This window comes from Macaca fascicularis, chromosome 20 (genome assembly GCF_037993035.2).
Source record: "Macaca fascicularis isolate 582-1 chromosome 20, T2T-MFA8v1.1".
Classification (NCBI taxonomy): Eukaryota; Metazoa; Chordata; class Mammalia; order Primates; family Cercopithecidae; genus Macaca; species Macaca fascicularis.
The window spans coordinates 65,491,320-65,510,278 of NC_088394.1; the positions used below are offsets into that span (position 1 = coordinate 65,491,320).

Genomic DNA, 18,959 nt, shown 5'->3' on the forward strand with positions numbered 1-18,959 from the left:
ATAAGTTCTACCGTTTGAAGCTACCTGAGCCACAACACAGTGACAATCCCAAATTCCTAGACACTCCATTAGCTTTTTTCTTGAATTCAAGAACACTGCGTGTGCCAACCTTCTATCATTCTTCTACCATTACTATTTTGCTAGCTGGCTCATTATCTCAGCACCTCTGATTCTAATCTTTCTGTTCAAAAGGGAAATTCTCTAAGCCCCTTTCTGCAGACAGAAAGAACTCAAAGTCAGTACCACATTTTCCAAGGCCCCGCTTATCTCTTTGGTTTATTATAAACAAGGGTGACCAAACCCTAGGCCAGAGTTACTTAAGGCTCTTGCAGAGTGCTCCCGAATGGTGCAATAACCTCCAAAACGTCAGTGCTTCAATGCCAAAGCCACAAGGAAGACCACCCAAATCACAAAAGCTGAGCACCTGCCATTACTTCCCACGCCTGGGTGGGAAAGGGGACACCTGAAGAGATAACGTCTGTGTGTGTGTGCTTTCTTGCTTGCTCAATCTCTCCCCATTCCTGTTTTCCTCTACCCCACACAGGAAAGAGTAAGGGCTGTATCCTCAAAGACCCCTGATTTTTGGTCAAACAAAAAAGAAATAAAAATAGAGCCTTACAGCCTCCTTGACCAGTTTTCTACTGGATTCGACCACTGCTTCTGTCAGGGTAAATTCCGTTTTAATCATCTCCAACACATTGATAGCTGATTCCAGTGGTGTGAGCTCAGCCTCCATATCAAAGGAACAGTCTAGGACAAAGCACAGTTTCCATTTTAAGCTCTTTTCTAAGAGCAAAAAAGTTATGTCCAAAAATTATATATACTTATGGAAATGGAGCATGCAGATATGGTAAGATTTGCATCTAGTATTTTGACACATTTGCTACAGGTTGACATACACGATAAGGGTCCAAATTCAAATCAATGAATTTAACGTGACCATTTTTTAACACCTGTCAAGACAGGCAAAAAAATTACTTTTAAATACATGCATTTACCTCTCAAATTCAGAATACACCCATCCTCCTCAGATACGAGTGGCAAGAAACTGATAACAGTTAAATAGCTTTCAAGTTAAATTCAGAGGGGAAAAATGTACTTCTACTCTGAAAAACACTCTACCATGGGGGAAAAAAGATGTCCACATGAACATAACTCACTTTAGATATGAGCAAAGTTGGGGTGAGCAATGAACAGGTGGGAGAAGATTTAAACAAACAAACAAAAAAAAAACAGAGAAAAGCAGCCAAGACAACCTTAACCGGAGAAAACTAGAGCCAGAAAACAGACCCATCGTAGAATGGAAAAGACCACACTGATGGAAACTATCGCACTTTAACCCGGAATCCTTCAGTTCCAGATATAAGTTTGAAAACAAAACCCTACGCAAGTAAGCCCAGAGAAGAACACAAAAATAGCCATACCTAAATTTTCCCCTTCTTCAATGCGCGACAGACACTGCATAACCCGCAGCAATCGGGACACGGTGTGCTCCTTCCCCAAGGGCCTGACGAGCAAAGCTGGGAAAGAAGACATCGTTGGCCGGGCGACCCCCAGTCCCGACCCCCGGGGCCCCCCGACCCCCTTCCCCGGCGCTCCAACCCCCTTCCCCCGGCCCGGCCCTCACCCTGCATGATGTCCCGGATCTGTCTGAAGTCCCCGTACCGGCTACCCCGAAAGGCCCGCAGCGCCTCGTGGAAGTAGAACTTGAGCACCCAGCGATTGACTGCCTCTTCCAGCCGTGCCTCCCCCGCGCCGCGCTCCGCCGGGCCCCCCAGCCCCGGCTCGTGGCGCCCCCGCCGGGCCCGCCCGCTACTGCGGGACGCCCGCCTGCCAGCTGCCCGCCCGCTGCCGTCGCTGCTCCCGCCTCCTCCCGCCATCGCGTCCGATCGCCGCGCGCCCTCCCCGCCCTCCCGGCCGGGCCGCTTCCTCGGCTGTGACGCCGCCGGGTCACGCACGACGCCCGGGCCGGAAGCGGGGCCCGCCGTCCCGGCTCCAGCGGCCATGATAGGAACAGCGTTCCGAGCCGCCCGCGGGCTTCTGGGAGGGAAAGGACCGGAGGGCCTGGCCCCCTTCTCAGACGCCGTAGTTCTCCATGTGCCGGCCGCAATGCCTCCTGGAGCTTGAAGTCCACGCCGCCCAGGCCGGTGAACCCGGCGGGGTTTGCAGTCAACTCGGCTCCGAATTTACAGAAAACAGCTACTATGCTAGGGACGCGGAACAGTGTATTAGAGATTGAAAAACAGGTCGGGCTCGGTGGCTCACGCCTGTAATCCCAGCACTTTGGGAGGCTGAAGCGGGTGGATCACTTGAGGTCGGGAGTTCGAGACCAACCTGACCAACATGGAGAAACCCCATCTCTACTAAAAATACAAAATTAGCCGGCGTGGTGGCGCATGCCTGTAATCCCAGCTACTCGGGAGGCTGAGGCAGGAGAATCGCTTGAACCCAGGAGGCGGAGGTTGCGGTGAGCCGAGATCGCACCATTGCACTCCAACCTGGGCAACAAGAGCGAAACTCCGTCTCAAAAAAAAGAAAAGAAAGAAAAAAAAAATGTGCAACTTATTAAACACTTTGAAAATTGTGGAAAAGAGCATGCACAGAGGAAAGTCTTTAAACAAATTTGCATTTTAACAAATACTATAATTATAAAGCAAAGACCAGAGTGATACCAAGAAATAGAATGCACCTGGCAACCCAGAAACCTCTAGACATATACTCTTTCTAATCACAAAAATAACACATTTTGTTGTAGAACAATTAGAAAAATAAGCAAAAGGACCACCCATAGTCCCATAGAGGGTCTGAGTCACTTTCAGGTATGTCTGATACTCTTGGAATTCACCAACCAGCACTTGACCAAATGGAGAACCTCCAGCTCAGACTTTAGTTCAGGATGGTGGTTGTGGGTGCCTCTTCCTGAGAGGCCCAGTAACTGGTCTAGCTTCAAAGATTGTCCTACCAGCCCCACTAGTCTGGAACCAGCAAAGATCCAGTTTGGGGCCACTCAAAGACAACTCAGAAGGGCAGGTGGCATGTCCTTGAGGATGTGAATCCCATGCTGAACCTTTGAATTAATTATATCAAGACCGTAATATGTATAGTATCCTGGAAAGCCAGAAGTTCCATGAGGTACACATTCCAGGATGAGAGAAGAGGCCTCTAGGTCTGACTGATCTTTGGTGATCATGGCTGCTTTTCCATTCCAGCCTGCTTGCCTTAACCAGGAGCCAAATCACCTGCCTTTATTTTAATTTTTTTGAGACAGTTTCACTCTGTAATGCAGGTTAGAGTGCAGTGGCACAATCATGCTCACTGCAGCCTTGAACTCCTGGGCTCAAGTGATCCTCCTGGCTTAGCCTCCCAAGTAGCTAAGACTACCAGCATGTGCCACCATGCCTGGGTAATTTGAAATTTTTTTTGTAGAGTTAGGGGTCTTGCCGTGTTGCCCAGGCTGGTCTCAAACTCCTGGCCTCAAGCACTCCTCCCACCTTGGTCTCCTAAAATGCTGGGGACTTCAGGGTTGAGCTACTGTGCCTGGTGCCAAATCACTTGCCTTTCAATTCTAACTTTTGTGTTTTCTTTCTGAGACAGTCTTGTTCTGTTGCCCAGGCTGGAGTGCAGTGGCACGATCATGGCTCACTGCAACCTGTGCCTCCCGGATTCAAGTGATTCTCCTGCCTCAGCCTCCCGAGTAGCTGGGATTACAGACGTGTGCCACCACGCCTGGCTAATTTTTGTATTTTTAGTAGAAACGGGGTTTCACCACGTTGGCCAGGCTGGTCTCGAACTCCTGGCTTCAAGTGATCTGCCCACTTCGGCCTCCCAAAGTGCTGAGATTACAGGCGTGAGCCACTGCACCCAGCCAATTCTAACTCTTCTACTTGCAAGCTGCGTAACCTTGAACAAATCCCTTAACTGTCTCTGTGCCTCTGTTTCCACATCTGTCAAGCACAAATAATGAAGGTACCTCTTGGAAATTATATGAAAAGTCAATGAATTGCTATTTCTAATGCCTTTAGTGAAGGGCTCAGCTTGTGGTAAGGGCTCAGTAAGTGTAAGCTGTTTTTTGTTTGTTTGTTTGTTTGTGTTTGTTTTTTTGAGTCGGAGTTTTGCTCCTGTCGCCCAGGCTGGAGTGCAATGGTGCGATCTTGGCTCACTGTAACCTCGTCTCCCAGGTTCAATTGATTCTCCTGCCTCAGCCTCCCAAGTAGCTGGGATTACAGGAAAGCAGGAAGCACTTATGGCTTTCAAAGAAGTTCCCTTAAAGAGACAGTTGGGTATTTGTGGTAGATAAAAAAAGAGAATGATTTTGGGATAACCAGAGGATGATGGAACTTTGAAAAATGAGGAGAAAATCCATCAAGCAGGACACTTATGATTTGTGCACTTTATGTAAGTCATACCTTAATTTTGAAAAAATAAAAGAAAAATAAGGGTTTGTTTGTTTTTTTTTTTTTTTTTTGGATAGAGGCGAGTAGGAGACTTTCTAGGCAGGTCCTGGATGAGTTAATAAAAACAGCTTACACCAGCCAGGCGCTGTGGCTGACACCTGTAATCCCAGCACTTTGGGAGGCCAAGGCGGGTGGATAACCTGAGGTCAGGAGTTGGAGAGCCACCTGGCCAACATGGTAAAACCCTGTCTCTACTAAAAATACAAAAATTAGCTGGGTGTGGTAGCAGAAGCCTGTAATCCCAGCTACTCAGGAGGCTGAGGCAGAAGAATTGCTTGATCCTGGGAGGCGGAGGTTGCAGTGAGCCAAGATCGCGCCACTGCACTCCAGCCTAGGCAACAAAGCCAGACTCTGTCTCAAAAATAAAGATGAAATAAGGTCTGTAAATAACGTCTGACAATGCTGGGTGCAGTGGCTCACGACTTTAATCCCAGCACTTTGGGAAGCTGAGTTATGAGAATCACTTGAAACTGGGAGGCAGAGGTTGCAGTGAGCTGAGATGGTGCCACTGCACTCCAGCTTGGATAGAGTGAGACTCTGTCTCAAAATAATAATAATAACAATTGGCCAGGCACGGTGGGTCACGCCTGTAATCCCAGCATTTTGGGAGGCTGTGGTGGGCGGATCACCTGAGTTCAGGATTCAAGACCAGCCTGGCCAACATGGTAAACCCCATAACTACTAAAAATACAAAATTAACCGGGCATGGTAGCGGGCAACTGTAATCCCGGCTACTTGGTAGGCTGAGGCAGGAGAATCGCTTGAACCCAGGAGGTGGAGGTTGCAATGAGCCAAGAACGTGCCATTGCACTCCATCATGGGCGAAAAGAGTAGAACTCCGTCTCAAGAAAAAAAAAATTGCCTGACACATGCCAATCAAACTAGCAAGGTTTCTTTTTTTTTTGTGACAGGGTCTTGCTCTGTTACCCAGGCTAGAGTGCAGTGGTGTGATCATGGCTCACTGCAGCCTTGACCTTCGACCTCCTGGGCTCCAGCGATCCTCCTTCCTCAGCCTCCTGAGTAGCCGGGACTATAGGTACATGCCACCATACCTGGCTAAAGATTATTATTATTATTATTATTATTATTATTTTGTAGAGATGGGGTTTTGCCATGTTGGCCAGGTTGGTCTGAAACTCCTGGGCTCAGGCGATCTTCCCATCTAGGCCTCCCAAAGTGCTGAGATTACAGGTCTGAGCCACCAAGCTCGGCCTGGCAAGGTTTTTTTTTTTTCTCTTTTTTCTTTGTTTCTGTTTTTGTTTTTGAGACGGAGTTTCGCTCTTGTTGCCCAGGCTGGAGTGCAATGGTATGATCTCGGCTCACCGCAACCTCCACCTCCTGGGTTCAAGCGATTCTCCTGCCTCAGCCTCTTGAGTAGCTGGGATTACAGGCATGCACCACCACACCCAGCTAATTTTATATTTTTAGTAGGTACGGGTCTTAACCATATTGGTGAGCCTGGTCTCGAACTCCTGACCTCAGGTGATCCGCCTGCCTCGGCCTCCCAAAGTGCTGGGATTACAGGTGTGAGTCACTGCACCTGGCCACTAGCAAGGTTTTTGGTTTTTTTGTTTGTTTGTTTTGTTTTTTTGAGACAGAGTCTCAAACAGGCGTCCACCATCACGCCCAGCTAATTTTTTATATTTTTAATAGAGATGGGATTTTACCATGTTGGTCAGGCTAGTTTCGAACTCCTGACCTCAGTCAATCTGCCCACCTCGGCCTCCCAGAGTGCTGGGATTACAGGCGTGAGCCACCGTGCCCAGCCTCCACTAGCACAGTTTTAAAAGTTAATAATAGGCCAGGCGTGTGAACCCGGGAGGCAGAGCTTGACTTGAGCCGAGACTGTGCCACTGCACTCCAGCCTGGGCAACAAAGTGGGACGCCATCTCAAAAAAAAAAAAAGTTAATAATCCCGATTGTCAGGGAAGGTACTGTGAAGCAGGCCCTTTCAGCCAGCATTGGTGGGAGTGTTAAATCAGTACAACCTTTCTAAAGAGCAATCCAGAAAAAAATCAGCAACAGCCATAAGAATTCCATTGTTGAGAAAGTCGTCGGCCGGGCGCGGTGGCTCAAGCCTGTAATCCCAGCACTTTGGGAGGCCGAGACGGGCGGATCACGAGATCAGGAGATCGAGACCATCCTGGCTAACACGGTGAAACCCCGTCTCTACTAAAAAATACAAAAAACTAGCCGGGCGCCTGTAGTCCCAGCTACTTGGGAGGCTGAGGCAGGAGAATGGCGTGAACCCGGGAGGCGGAGCTTGCAGTGAGCTGAGATCCGGCCACTGCACTCCAGCCTGGGCGACAGTGAGACTCCGTCTCAAAAAAAAAAAAAAAAAAAGAAAGAAAGTCGTCGTGCAGGAATAATCACAAATAAGTAACAAGTTGTAAGTACAAGGATTTTTATCACATAATTACTTATAAAGTAGAAAAAACTAGAACTGAAAAGATCTGATGATAGTTTTATTATCTGATAAATTTATTATCAGATCTGATAATAAAATTATTAAGTAAATCATGGTTTCTTCATATTAAGAAATTTTATTCTGTTATGAAGATTTTTTGAGAAGGCGTGGTGCCTCATGCCTGTAATGGGCTTACACTTTGGGAGGCCAAGACGGGTGGATCACCGGAGGTCAGGAGACCGAGATCAGCCTGGCTAATGTGGGGAAACCCCATCTCTACTAAAAATATAAAAATTAGCTGGGAGTTGTGGTGCACGCCTGTAATCCCAGCTACTCAGGAGGCTGAGACACGAGAATAGCTTGAACCTGGGATGTGAAGGCTGCAGTGAACCAAGATCGTGCCACTGCACTCCAGCCTGGGCAACAGAGGGAGACTCTGTCTCAAAAATAAAAATAGCCGAGCGCAGTGGCTCAAGCCTGTAATCCCAGCACTTTGGGAGGCCGAGACGGGCGGATCACAAGGTCAGGAGATAGAGACCATCCTGGCTAATACGGTGAAACCCCGTCTCTACTAAAAAATACAAAAAACTAGCCGGGCGAGGTGGCGGGTGCCTGTAGTCCCAGTTACTCAGGAAGCTGAGGCAGGAGAATGGTGTGAACCCGGGAGGTGGAGCTTGCAGTGAGCTGAGATCCGGCCACTGCACTCCAGCTTGAGTGACATAGCGAGACTCCGTCTCAAAAAAAAATAAAATAAATAAAAATAAAATAAATAATAAAAATAAAATAAAGATTTTCTCCTCTCAGTAAGAATAAATACATAACTATGTACCCAAAGATTATTCCATGCTTAAGATATAATAAGAGCATAAAAAAGATATAAAAGATATAAGAGGAGAAAAAAGATAGAAACATAATGGTGTAACCACAAATTTATGGGAATAACGATTATATAAAATTATATATTATATAAAATATATTTTTTGCCAGGTGTGGTGTCTCACACCTAGAATCCCAGCACTTTGGAAGGCCAAAGCAGGAGGATTCCTTGAGGCCAGGAGTTCAAGACAACATAGCAAGACCCTGTCTCTACAAACAATTAAAAAATTGCCAGGCGCGGTGGCTCACGCCTGTAATCCCAGCACTTTGGGAGGCCGAGGCAGGCGGATCACAAGGTCAGGAGATTGAGACCACGGTGAAACCCCATCTCTACTAAAAATACAAAAAATTGGGCGGGCGCAGTGGCGGGCGCCTGTAGTTCCAGCTACTCGGGAGGCTGAGGCAGGAGAATTGTGTGAACCCAGGAGGCGGAGCTTGCTGTGAGCCGAGATCGCGCCACTGCACTCCAGCCTGGGCGACAGAGCGAGACTCCGTCTCCAAAAAAAAAAAAAAAAAAAAAAAAAAAAAAATTTAATAAAAAATTATCTAGGCATAGTGGTGGCCTGCAGTCCTAGCTACTTGAGAGGCTGGTCGGAAAATCTTCATAACAGAATAAAATTCCTTAAGATGAACAAACCATGATTTACTTAATAATTTTATTATCAGACCTTTTCAGTTCTGATAAGCAGGAGGATTGCTTGAGCCCAGGATTTTGAAGTTACAGTGAGCTATGATTATGCCACTGCACTCCAGTCTGGGTGACAGAGCAAAACCCTACCTTAAACACACACACACACACACACACACACACACACACACACACACACGCGCGCGCGCATGTGGGGGCGGGAGTTATGGACACAGAGAGAGAGAGGCAGAGAGCCAGTGAGAGCGAGAACATTTATTACATATCACTTACTGTGTGCTGCGGTGCCTTACATCCTTTATTTCATTTAGTCTGCACCAAAATCCTACAAAGAGGTAATTCTGTGCCAGCTTTTGTTTTGTCTCCCTCTATTGCCCAGGCTGGAGTTCAGTGGCATGATCTCGATTCACTGTAGCCTCCGCCTCCCAGGTTCAAGCAAGTCTCCTGCCTCAGCGCCCCCCAACCCCAGTAATTGGGACCCCAGGTGTGTGCCACTGCACCTGGCTAATTTTTGTATATTTTGTAGAGATGAGGTTTTGTCATGTTAACCAGGCTGGTCTTGAACTCCTGGAATTAAATGATCCACCTGGCTAGGCCTCTCAAAGTGTTGGGATTATAGGCGTGAGCCACCGCACCCAGCCATTGTGCCAGTTTTAGAGAAGAAAAAACTAAGGCTTTAGAAAGTTAAGTGACTCACCCAACGTGCCTGAATCAGATTTAAAATCCAGATCTGTTTGATATTAACCAAGACAGAATGACAGAGATTAGGTTAGTTTTGTCTGTTTTTGAACTTCACAGAAACAGAATCATACACTAGGTACTCTTTGTGTCTGGCTTCTTTTGCATAACTGTTTTTGAGATTCATCCATGTTGTTCCTTTTTATAGCTGAGTAGTGTTCCATTGTATAAAAAATCCACAGTTTAGGCCAGGGGTGGTGGCTCACGCCTGTAATCCCAGCACTTTGTGAGGCCAAGGCCAGCGGATCACCTGAAGTCAGGAGTTTGAGACCAACCTGGCTAACATGGTGAAACCCTGTTTCTACTAAAAAAAAAAAAAAAAAAAATTAGCCAGGTGCGGTAGTGCGTACCTGTAATCCCACCTACTTGGGAGGGTGAGGCAGAAGGATCGCTTGAACCTGGGAGGTGGAGGTTGCAGTGAGCCAAGATCGTGCCATCGCACTCCAGCTTGGGCAACAAGAGTGAAACTCTATCTCAAAAAAAAAAAAAAAAAAAAAAGCCACAATTGATTTACCCATTCTCCTGTTGATAGACATTTGGGTTGTTGCAGCCTCAACCTCCCGGGCTCAAGGGATCCTCCTGTCTCAACCTCCTGAAGTGCTGGGATTATGGGCATGAGCCACTGCACCTGGCTGAATCTATCATTTTCTTTCATTGTGAGTGCTGTTAGTTGCTTGTTTAACAAATTCTTTCTTATTCAGAAGTCATGAAGATATTAGCTTATGTTGTCTTCTAAGAAGTTGTAGATTTTTGCCTTTCACGTATTAGTCTTTTATCCACCTGAATTTGATGTTTGCAAATTATATGAAGCAGAGTCCAATTTCATTTTTTTCCTATATAGATATCCAGCTATCCTAGCACCATTTATGAAAAATAACTCTTTTCCCTACTCTCTGTAGGGCTACCTTTGTTATAAATTAAGTAACTGTATATGTGTAGACCTGTTTCTAGGGACATAGAGTTTTTCAAAATTATTTGATGGAATATGCAAGCAAAAAAATGTGAAGACCACTCTACTAAACAAATTGTGTGGCTTTTATCTGGTTATTTAACTTGTCTGAGTTTCCTGCACTGTTGGTTGGGAGCATCAGATGGAATCATGCAGTAAAGCAGCTAGGAGACATTTTACATAGTAAGCCCTGGGAGCAGAGGTAGTATTTTTTTTCTTTTGTTGTTATATTTCCAGTGCCATGCAGTGCATGGAAACAACACCCACTTGGGACAGGAGCTGCCTTGGAAAGAGCCCAGAGGATGTGACATTTGGGTGGGTCATGAATGATGGTGAAATCTGTCATCTCTTTTTATGAGTGTCATCTGTTGACTGTCGATGGCGCATTTTGCATGTGGGTTTTATCTGCATACTTTAACTGGTTTAGTAGGGCCCAGAGGGAGAGGTCTGTGCCCTGTCCCACACACCAGCTTTCAGGGAACCCCTGGTAGAAGTCATCCAAGAAGATCCAGCAGGGGTGCCAGCTTCGTTTGTACTAGACATGGATACATGTCACTGAGAGCAGGGCTGGGCCTTTTAAAAATTCTGGGCACTGGAGTGCTGCAGGATTCCTGAGTTTCACCCACACACTGCTCCCTTCCCAACCCCCAGCCAGGGGCCAGCAGGTACAGCAACTCACTCACTCACCCCAGCATCGCCACCCATGGGAGTGGAGAAATCCACACCACACCCCCAGTTCTGTCTTGCCTCTGGGAGAGGGAGCACAGGGTCTTAAACTCAGCAGGTAGTCGGTCAGCATGGAATGAATAACATGTGAGTAACCCTATTAAGATGAGGCTATATGAGCACATTCCCATCTGCTACTGCATGGCAAAAAATGGGTAGATTATGCGGCCCTTCCCAGTCCTGAGGGAGCGTCGTTATATATACAGATTCCCCAGCGATGGGAAATTTGTGTATTTCTGATTCTTCTCCTAACTGCTGAATTAGGAATCTATTCTGATTCCTCTCCTACCTGCTGAATTAGCATGGAGTGGGATGTGCAGAAAGGAGCTATTTTAAATTAAACTCTCTGGGAGATTCTGGTTTTGATGCCCTGTCAGGTAGGGAAATGATCAAATTACTATATTCCTCATCAAAAGTAAAAATTTGGCAGTATCTATTAAAACTTAAAATTCACATGCATTTTGAACCTATGCTTTCTCCTAGCTCCATCCTATGCCAACAATATAGGCACAAAGATATTCAGGGCAGCAATTTTTTTCTTTTGCTTAGGTTTGAGATTCCAACAATGCAGCATTTTTGAAATGGACAAATATTTGAGAGTTGGCAAATATCTATTCATTCATTAGACACATTCTGTTGACATATTCCCACTACCAGGAACAGCAAAAACCAAGTACCTATAATAAAGTCCCTATTCTTACAGAGATGTACTTTTTCATCCATCAAAAGAGAACTGAATAAATAATGTATGATACACCCAAGCAATGGAATATTATGCCTCCATCAAAAGGAATGAGGTTTGTTACTAAATACTGCTTTGAAAAGATGTAAAAGACAATTTTTTAAACTTAGGAATCTTTTGAATGTATTACCTATTCCAAATGAAGAAAATAAAATAAAGAAAAAAGAGAAAAGCTAGTATTGGCTGGGTGCACTGGCTCACGCCTGTAATCCCAGCACTTTGGGAGGAGGAGGCAGGCAGATCATTTGAGGCCAGGAGTTCGAGACCAGCCTGTCTAACATGGTGAAACCCTGTCTCTACTAAAATTACAGAAATTAGCTAGGTGTGGTGGCCCACACCTGTAATTCCAGCTACTCAGGAGGCAGAGGCAGGAGAATCGCTTGAACCCAGGAGAAGGTTACAGTGAGCAGATATCGCGCCACTGCATTCCAGCCTGGGCGACAGAGCAAGACTGTCTCAAAAAAAAAAAAAAAGAAAGAAAGAAAGAAAGAAAGAAAGAAAGAAAGAAAGAAAGAAAGAAAGAAAGAAAGAAAAGCAAGTTTCAAAACAGGGTATATAGTATTATCCTACTCATGGACAAAAATTATATACATATGCATATAGATATACGTTCATAGAAAAATTGTGAAAGAAGGTTAAAAAAATTACTAGCAATATAACTAGAAAATGGAACTAGGAAGGGAAGATTTTGCTTTTCTCTTTATACCTTTCAGGCTGGTTCAAAATTTTATTTTATTTTATTTTTATGTATTTTTTGTAGAGAGGAGGTCTTGCTATATTGCCCTGGCTGGTTTCAAACTCATGGCCTCAATTGATCCTCCCACCTCAGCCCTCCCAAAGTGTTGGGATTACAGGAGTGAGCCACTACACCTGGCCTAAAAATTCCACATAATTTTTTTTTTTTTTTTTTAGAGAGAGTCTTGCTCTGTCGCCCAGGCTGAAGTGCAGAGGTGTGATCTCGGCTCATTGCAAGCTCTGCCTCCAGGGTTCACGCCATTCTCCTGCCTCAACCTCCCGAGTAGCTGGGACTACAGGACTCCCGCCACCGCACCCTGCTAATTTTTGGTATTTTTGGCAGAGACGGGGTTTCACCGTGTTAGCCAGGATGGTCGCCATCTCCTGACCTCGTGATCCGCCTGCCTCGGCCTCCCAAAGTGCTGGGATTACAGGCGTGAGCCACCGCGCCCGGCCAATTCCATATAATCTTGAGAGCCCATGAAATCTTAAACTTCCAGCAGGGGGCAGCAACGATTCTCAAATATCTCTGACGTCAGCACAAAGCTGAGGATTAATGTCCACAGGTTTCCATTTCCAGGCCCAAATACTGTCCTTGCATCACCAGATCATAAAGGAAACAAAACGCAATAACCACAGAAGGCTTAAAATGCCGCAGGAATTGTTGTGTAACTAAACATTTCTGTATGGTTCTTTGTTAACACATCTGTGAGTTAAAATGCCTTTTCTCTCTCTGGAGCTCATAGTTTTCTCATCCATTAAATTGAGGGGGTTTGATGAGATCATTTTAAAATTTCTCTTTCCATCTCTGGAATGCTAAGGCTTTATGACTTAAAACCCAGCATCAGGAAGAAACAAGCCCCAGTACCCTCTGAAATTTACAGGCTTATCAAATAATCTGCTTTAAAACCCTCAGCTGGTCAGTGAATTATTGCTGGTTTATCTTTGGTGTAGATCAAAGAATACTTTTTTTCAAGGGGGAGGATGTTGGTATTTACTTAACTCACTGATGGAGAAAAAGAACTCTCCCACTCTATAAATGTTTAGCATGTGTATAAAGGTCGCGGGTCTGGTGTTCAGAAATTACATACAGGCTTACGAAAGAATCTTCACTGACTTGGCCAAATTAAACAACAGGCAGTTGTAGAGAAATAAACACAAGTTAACATTTAACCACAACATGTCTCTGTTCTTGCTGCTCAGTCTTTCTCACTAGGAGGGGCCTTGAGAAGGTCAGAGAGCTCTGGCTACTCTAGCGAGAGGACTCTTCTGAGAATGCACTAATCTATTACTTTTATAATATATATATAAGCTGGGCATGGTGGCTCATGCATGTAATCCCAGCACTTCGGGATTCCTCATCTGTAAAATGGGGATACCAAAAACCTCTAAGACTGTTAATTGCTGTGAGGGTTAAATGATATCATGCATTATCAAATTGCCTAGCATGGGACCTGGCAACTGGAAAGACTTGTTAAAATTTGAGTTAATAATATTGTTTAATAAAGCTTAAGCAAAATAAGAATTATACATACAGCCACATTTCTGGGGTGTAGACACCCCTTCTCAAATTATTCAGAATATCCCAGCACCAAAAGATTCATTTCCTATATTTTTATAAGAAATGTATTCTTCCCCTGACATAGTTACCTTTTTTTTTTTGAGAGAGAGTCTCACTCTGTCACCTAGGCTGGAGTGCAGTGGGACAATCTCGGCTCACTGCAAGCTCTGCCTCCTGGTTTCATGCCACCCTCCAGCCTCAGCCTCCCAAGTAGCTGGGACTACAGGTGCCCGCCACCACGCTTGGCTAATTTTTTGTATTTTTAGTAGAGATGGGGTTTCACCATGTTAGCCAGGATGGTCTTGGTCTCCTGACCTCGTGATCCTCCTGCCTCGACTTCCCAAAGTGCTGGGATTACAGGCGTGAGCCACTGCGCCTGGCCAGTTATCTTTTTTGAGACAGGAGCTTGCTCTGCTGCCCAGGCTGGAGTGCAGTGGCTCGATCATGGTTCACTGCAGCCTTGACCTCTCAGGCTGAAGAGCTCCTCCCACCTCAGCCTCCCAAGTAGCTGAGACTACAGGTGTGAGACATCCCACTCAGCCGATAGTTATCTTTTGATCATATTAGAATGTCTTCGATAAAGAATGATGCAAAGAGGCCCCACCTGCCAAGCCCCAAAAGCTTGGGCAAGGTCCCATCGAAGGAGAGCAGACATGGAGACTAGACCTCAGAACAGGCAAATCAAGACAGCCAAGACAGGCAACCAATCACCTGGGGGCATTTGTTAAAAAGTTTCCAGGACCCAGTCTCCAAGATTTTCATTCTGTTCCAAACTGAATTTCAATACATAGTTTAATATTTTCATAAAACTATAATCACAGGAAGGGTCTCACATGATCTTATTCTGCTGCACACCCCCGTTCCCCACCAGTTTCTTTATTGTTTTCTCCCAAACACTGACTCACTTCCTTTATCCTCAGTCAAGGGCATTGCTTTGATTTGCTATAGTGACTGCCCCTCTCAGCTTCTGAGTCCTGGCATGAAGGCGTGTGAATTCTTCCATCTGAAATCATCTGCTTTCTCACAGCCTGACACTTCGCTTCTCTTCTAAAAGCGACTGACAACTCACCTCCTTCTGGAAGCCTTCCCTGTTGAGTTTTTTCACTTTCGCACTGTGTTCTGTGCCACAGATGCAAGTGGAGTTGTGGGAATGCAACCAGGCCCGTGTCCTTCTGTCTTCCCTATGGGTGTCTAAGTTCTGGTTCTATCCATTGGGGGCAGCATGGTTTTAGGGAGAGAGCAGGGACTCTGGAATCTGTCTGGCATGAACGCGTTCAACAGCACTACTCATGAGCTCTCAGATTCATCCTGGCTGTCCTTTGTCACCTTGGGATTGACGCTTTCTTCTTGTGGATCATCTCAGTTTCTCCAGGCAGCTTTCTCTTCTCTTTATGTTACTTCTCTCCAAGAGTGGACAAGAAGATCTTTTTTTTTTTCTTTAAATAAAATAGAGATAGAATCTTGCTATGCTGCCCATCTTTTTTCTTTTTCTTTCCTTTCTTTTCTTTTCTTTTTTTTTGAGACAGAGTCTTACTCTGTTGCCCAGGCTGGAGTGCAGTGGTGCGATCTCAGCTCATTGCAACCTCCGCCTCCCGGGTTCACGCCATTCTCCTGCCTCAGCCTCCCGAGTAGCTGGGACTACAGGTGCCGGCCACCACGCCCAGCTAAGTTTTGTATTTTTAGTAGAGATGGGGTTTCACTATGTTGGCCAGGCTGGTCTTGAACTGCTGACCTCAGGTGATCCGCCCACCTCGGCCTTCCAAAGTGCTGGAATTTCAGGTGTGAGCCACTGCACCCGGCCTATTTCTTTTGAAATAAAATGGAGAGGCGGGTGCGGTGGCTCAAGCCTGTAATCCCAGCACTTTGGGAGGCCGAGACGGGCGGATCACGAGGTCAGGAGATCGAGACCATCCTGGCTAACACGGTGAAACCCCGTCTCTACTAAAAATACAAAAAAACTAGCCGGGCAAGGTGGCGGGCGCCTGTAGTCCCAGCTACTCGGGAGGCTGAGGCAGGAGAATGGCGTGAACCCGGGAGGCGGAGCTTGCAGTGAGCCGAGATCCAGCCACTGCACTCCAGCCTGGGCGACAGAGCGAGACTCCGTCTCAAAAAAAAAAAAAAAAAAAGAAATAAAATGGAGACAGAGTCTTGCTATGTTGTTGGTCTTGAACTCCTGGCTTCAAGTGATCCTCTCGCCTCAGCTTCCCAAAGTGCTGGGATTGCAGGTGTGAGCCACTGTGCCCAGCCAGTCCTCTTTTAATTCTCCAATGCACAGCTAAGGTCATACCGTGCACCCCACCATGACTGTTGTGTCCTCATCTGTCAAATGGGGATGATGATAGTCCCTGCCTCACTGAATTCTTGTAAGAATGAAATCAGATCAGGCATGTTTCCAGGACCTGGCACCTGGCAAGTTGTGGCAGATGCTTTGGACTGGGTCACTCAAAACCCATCCCAACCCCTTTCTAGCTTTGCTTCCTGGACTGCAGAGGATGGAAAGCTAAATATGACATTTCTCAAACACCCTTGCAGCTCTGGTTCTGTTTATGAGTTAGATTCTACTGTGTGAGACTTGATAACTATGAGTCACGTGGAGGGAGAGACAGAGCAGGAAGCATCCATTTTGCTGGCACTGGTCAGGGCAGAAGCAATGCTATTCTGGAGCCAACAGCTGTGGTGGCTGCTTAGCAATTCTTTTTTTTTTTTTTTGAGTCAGGGTCTCATTCTGTCACCCAGGCTGGAGTGCAGTGGCGCAATCATAGCTCACCGCAGCCTCAAACTAGTGGCTTCAAATGATCTTCCTGCTTTGGCCTCCCAAAGTGCTAGGTTTACAAGCATGAGCCACTGTGCCCAACCACGGTGTCACTTTGAAAGTCATTCCTGGATATTTATCCTAGGGTCTATTTCTTCAACTTCCCTAATGATTCCATGAGCCATCCATACCCCTTAATAAATCTTTTTGTGCTTAAATTAGCAAGAGTAAAATCTGTTTTCTGCAACAAAGAAAACTAACCAATACATCCATTCCATAAATGTTAGCTGTTACTATTATTTAAAATACGTTATCAAAGGTTTAGTAATAATGAAAGTAATGACATTTCAGGAAAGGAAATTTTAAACTGGCTGCTAGACAAGACCATATAAAATAACTTCTGGAATAGTACTGTCCCATAGAAGTTTTCTTTTTCTTTTTCTTTTCGAGACAAAGTCTCACTCTGTCACCCAAGCTGGAGTGCATTGGTGCCATCATAGCTCAATGCAGACTTGAACTCCTGGGCTCAGGTGATCTTCCTGCCTCAACCTTCCAAGTGACCTCCCAAAGTGCTGGGATTACAGACGTGAGCTACTGAGCCTGATTTGAACTGTTTCTTTTTTCTTTTTCTTTTTCTTTTTTTTTTTGAGATAGAGTCTCACTCTGTCACCCGGGCTGGAGTATGGTGGCACAATCTCGGCTCACTGTAACCTCCACACCGAGGTTCAAGTGATTCTCCAGCCTCAGCCTCCTGAGTAGCTGGGATTACAGGTGCCCGCCACCACGCCCTGCTGATTTTTGAATCTTTTTTTTTTTTTTTTATACGGAGTCTTGCTCAGTTGCCCAGGCTGGAGTGCTGGAGTGCATGGAGTGCAGTGGCGCCATCTGGGCTCACTGCAAGCTCCGCCTCCCGGGTTCACGCCATTCTCCTGCCTCAGCCTCCCGAGTAGCTGGGACTACAGGCACCCGCCACTATGCCCAGCTAATTTTTTGTATTTTTTTTAGTAGAAATGGGGTTTCACCATGTTAGCCAGGGTGGTCTTGATCTCCTGACCTCGTGATCTGCCCTTCTCGGCCTCCCAGAATGCTGGGATTACAGGCGTGAGCCACCGCACCCGGCCTAATTCTTGTATTTTTAGTAGTGACAGGGTTTCACCTTGTTGACCAGGCTGGTCTTGAACTCCTAATCTCAGGTGATCTGCCTGCCTCAGCCTCCCAAAGTGCTGGGATTACAGGCATGAGCCACTGCGCCCGGCCAGAACTTTCTTTAATGATGGACATGTTCTGTATTTGCACTCAATATGGTAGCCACTGACTATATGTGGCTATTGAGCACTTACAATGCGACTTCTATAACTGAGGAACCAAATTTTTAATTTGATTTAATTTGAACAAACTCAAGTTTAAAATTAAATAACCACATGCAGCTAGTGGCTACTGTGTTAGATAGCACAGTCTTGAGTATCCCAGCCCTACCTTTCACAAGGGTCCTTTACAGCTCTCTCTTTCTCTATCCCTGGTCGAGGAAACATCTTCAGTCAGTTCTTCCACAAGCCCCAGCGTCAGGGCCACACCGTAATAATCTAGAGGTGCAAAATGCCCACGATGATGACAATTTTTAATTGGCAAATTTAGAGTTTCATTGTCCCTGAACTTCATTCTAAGATTGCATATTGGCTTTTTATTTGCACTACCGAATGTTTATTGACTACAAGGTACTTGTACGTGTGTATAATGAGAACTGTACAAGAATGTTTACTGAAGTATTGTCTATAGTAGACAAAGGTTAGAATTAATCTAAATGCCTATCAAAAGAGAAATAGCCAAGCACAATGGAACAGTGTATAAAAGTTAAAAAGGGCCAGGCACAGTGGCTCACACCTATAATCTCACCACTTTGGGAGGCCAAGGCAGACAGATTGCTTGAGCCCAGGAGTTTGAGACCAGTTTGGGGAACATGACAAAACCCTGTCTCTGCAAAAAATACAAAAATTAGCAGAGCGTGGTGGCATGTGACTGTGGTCCCAGCTGCTTGGGAGGCTGAGGCAGGAGGGTCACTCGTGCCCCGGAGGTGGAGGTTGAAGTGAGCCAACATCACGCCACTGCACTCCAGCCTGAGTGACAGAGGGAGATCCTGTCTCAAAAAAAAAAAAAATGACTATCTATAATAATCGTATAAAGTTTTCAATATTATATTATTGAATGAAAAGAATCAAACTGCAGAATAATATATATAATATAATTTGTTTTCTTAAAAACATGCATATAAAAATACTGCATATTTATTTTCTATGAGTACATTTACATGTATGTAAAAGTATACTGGAAAGTCAGTGAGGATAGCCTCAAAACTCCTAGAAATGATTTTTTTGA

General features: G+C 45.5%; 1 protein-coding gene across 8 annotated transcripts in view; it reads right to left on the bottom strand.

The window, feature by feature from the left end:
* Window positions 1-2,042, bottom strand: part of TERF2 (telomeric repeat binding factor 2) — a 32,610-nt gene extending 30,568 nt beyond the window's left edge. For all 8 annotated transcript variants that reach the window (XR_012429107.1, XM_074027510.1, XM_065537394.1 and 5 more), the window contains exons 1-3: window positions 1,628-2,042; window positions 1,425-1,520; window positions 620-750 (exon numbers count right to left, since the gene is read on the bottom strand). Coding sequence is in view for 7 of the 8 variants with exons in the window: in XM_074027510.1 (XP_073883611.1) it covers window positions 620-750; window positions 1,425-1,520; window positions 1,628-2,006 (606 nt within the window). In the remaining variant the exon portion in view is untranslated. The remainder of the gene's footprint in view (window positions 1-619; window positions 751-1,424; window positions 1,521-1,627) is intronic.
* Between the last annotated feature and the right edge of the window lie 16,917 nt (window positions 2,043-18,959).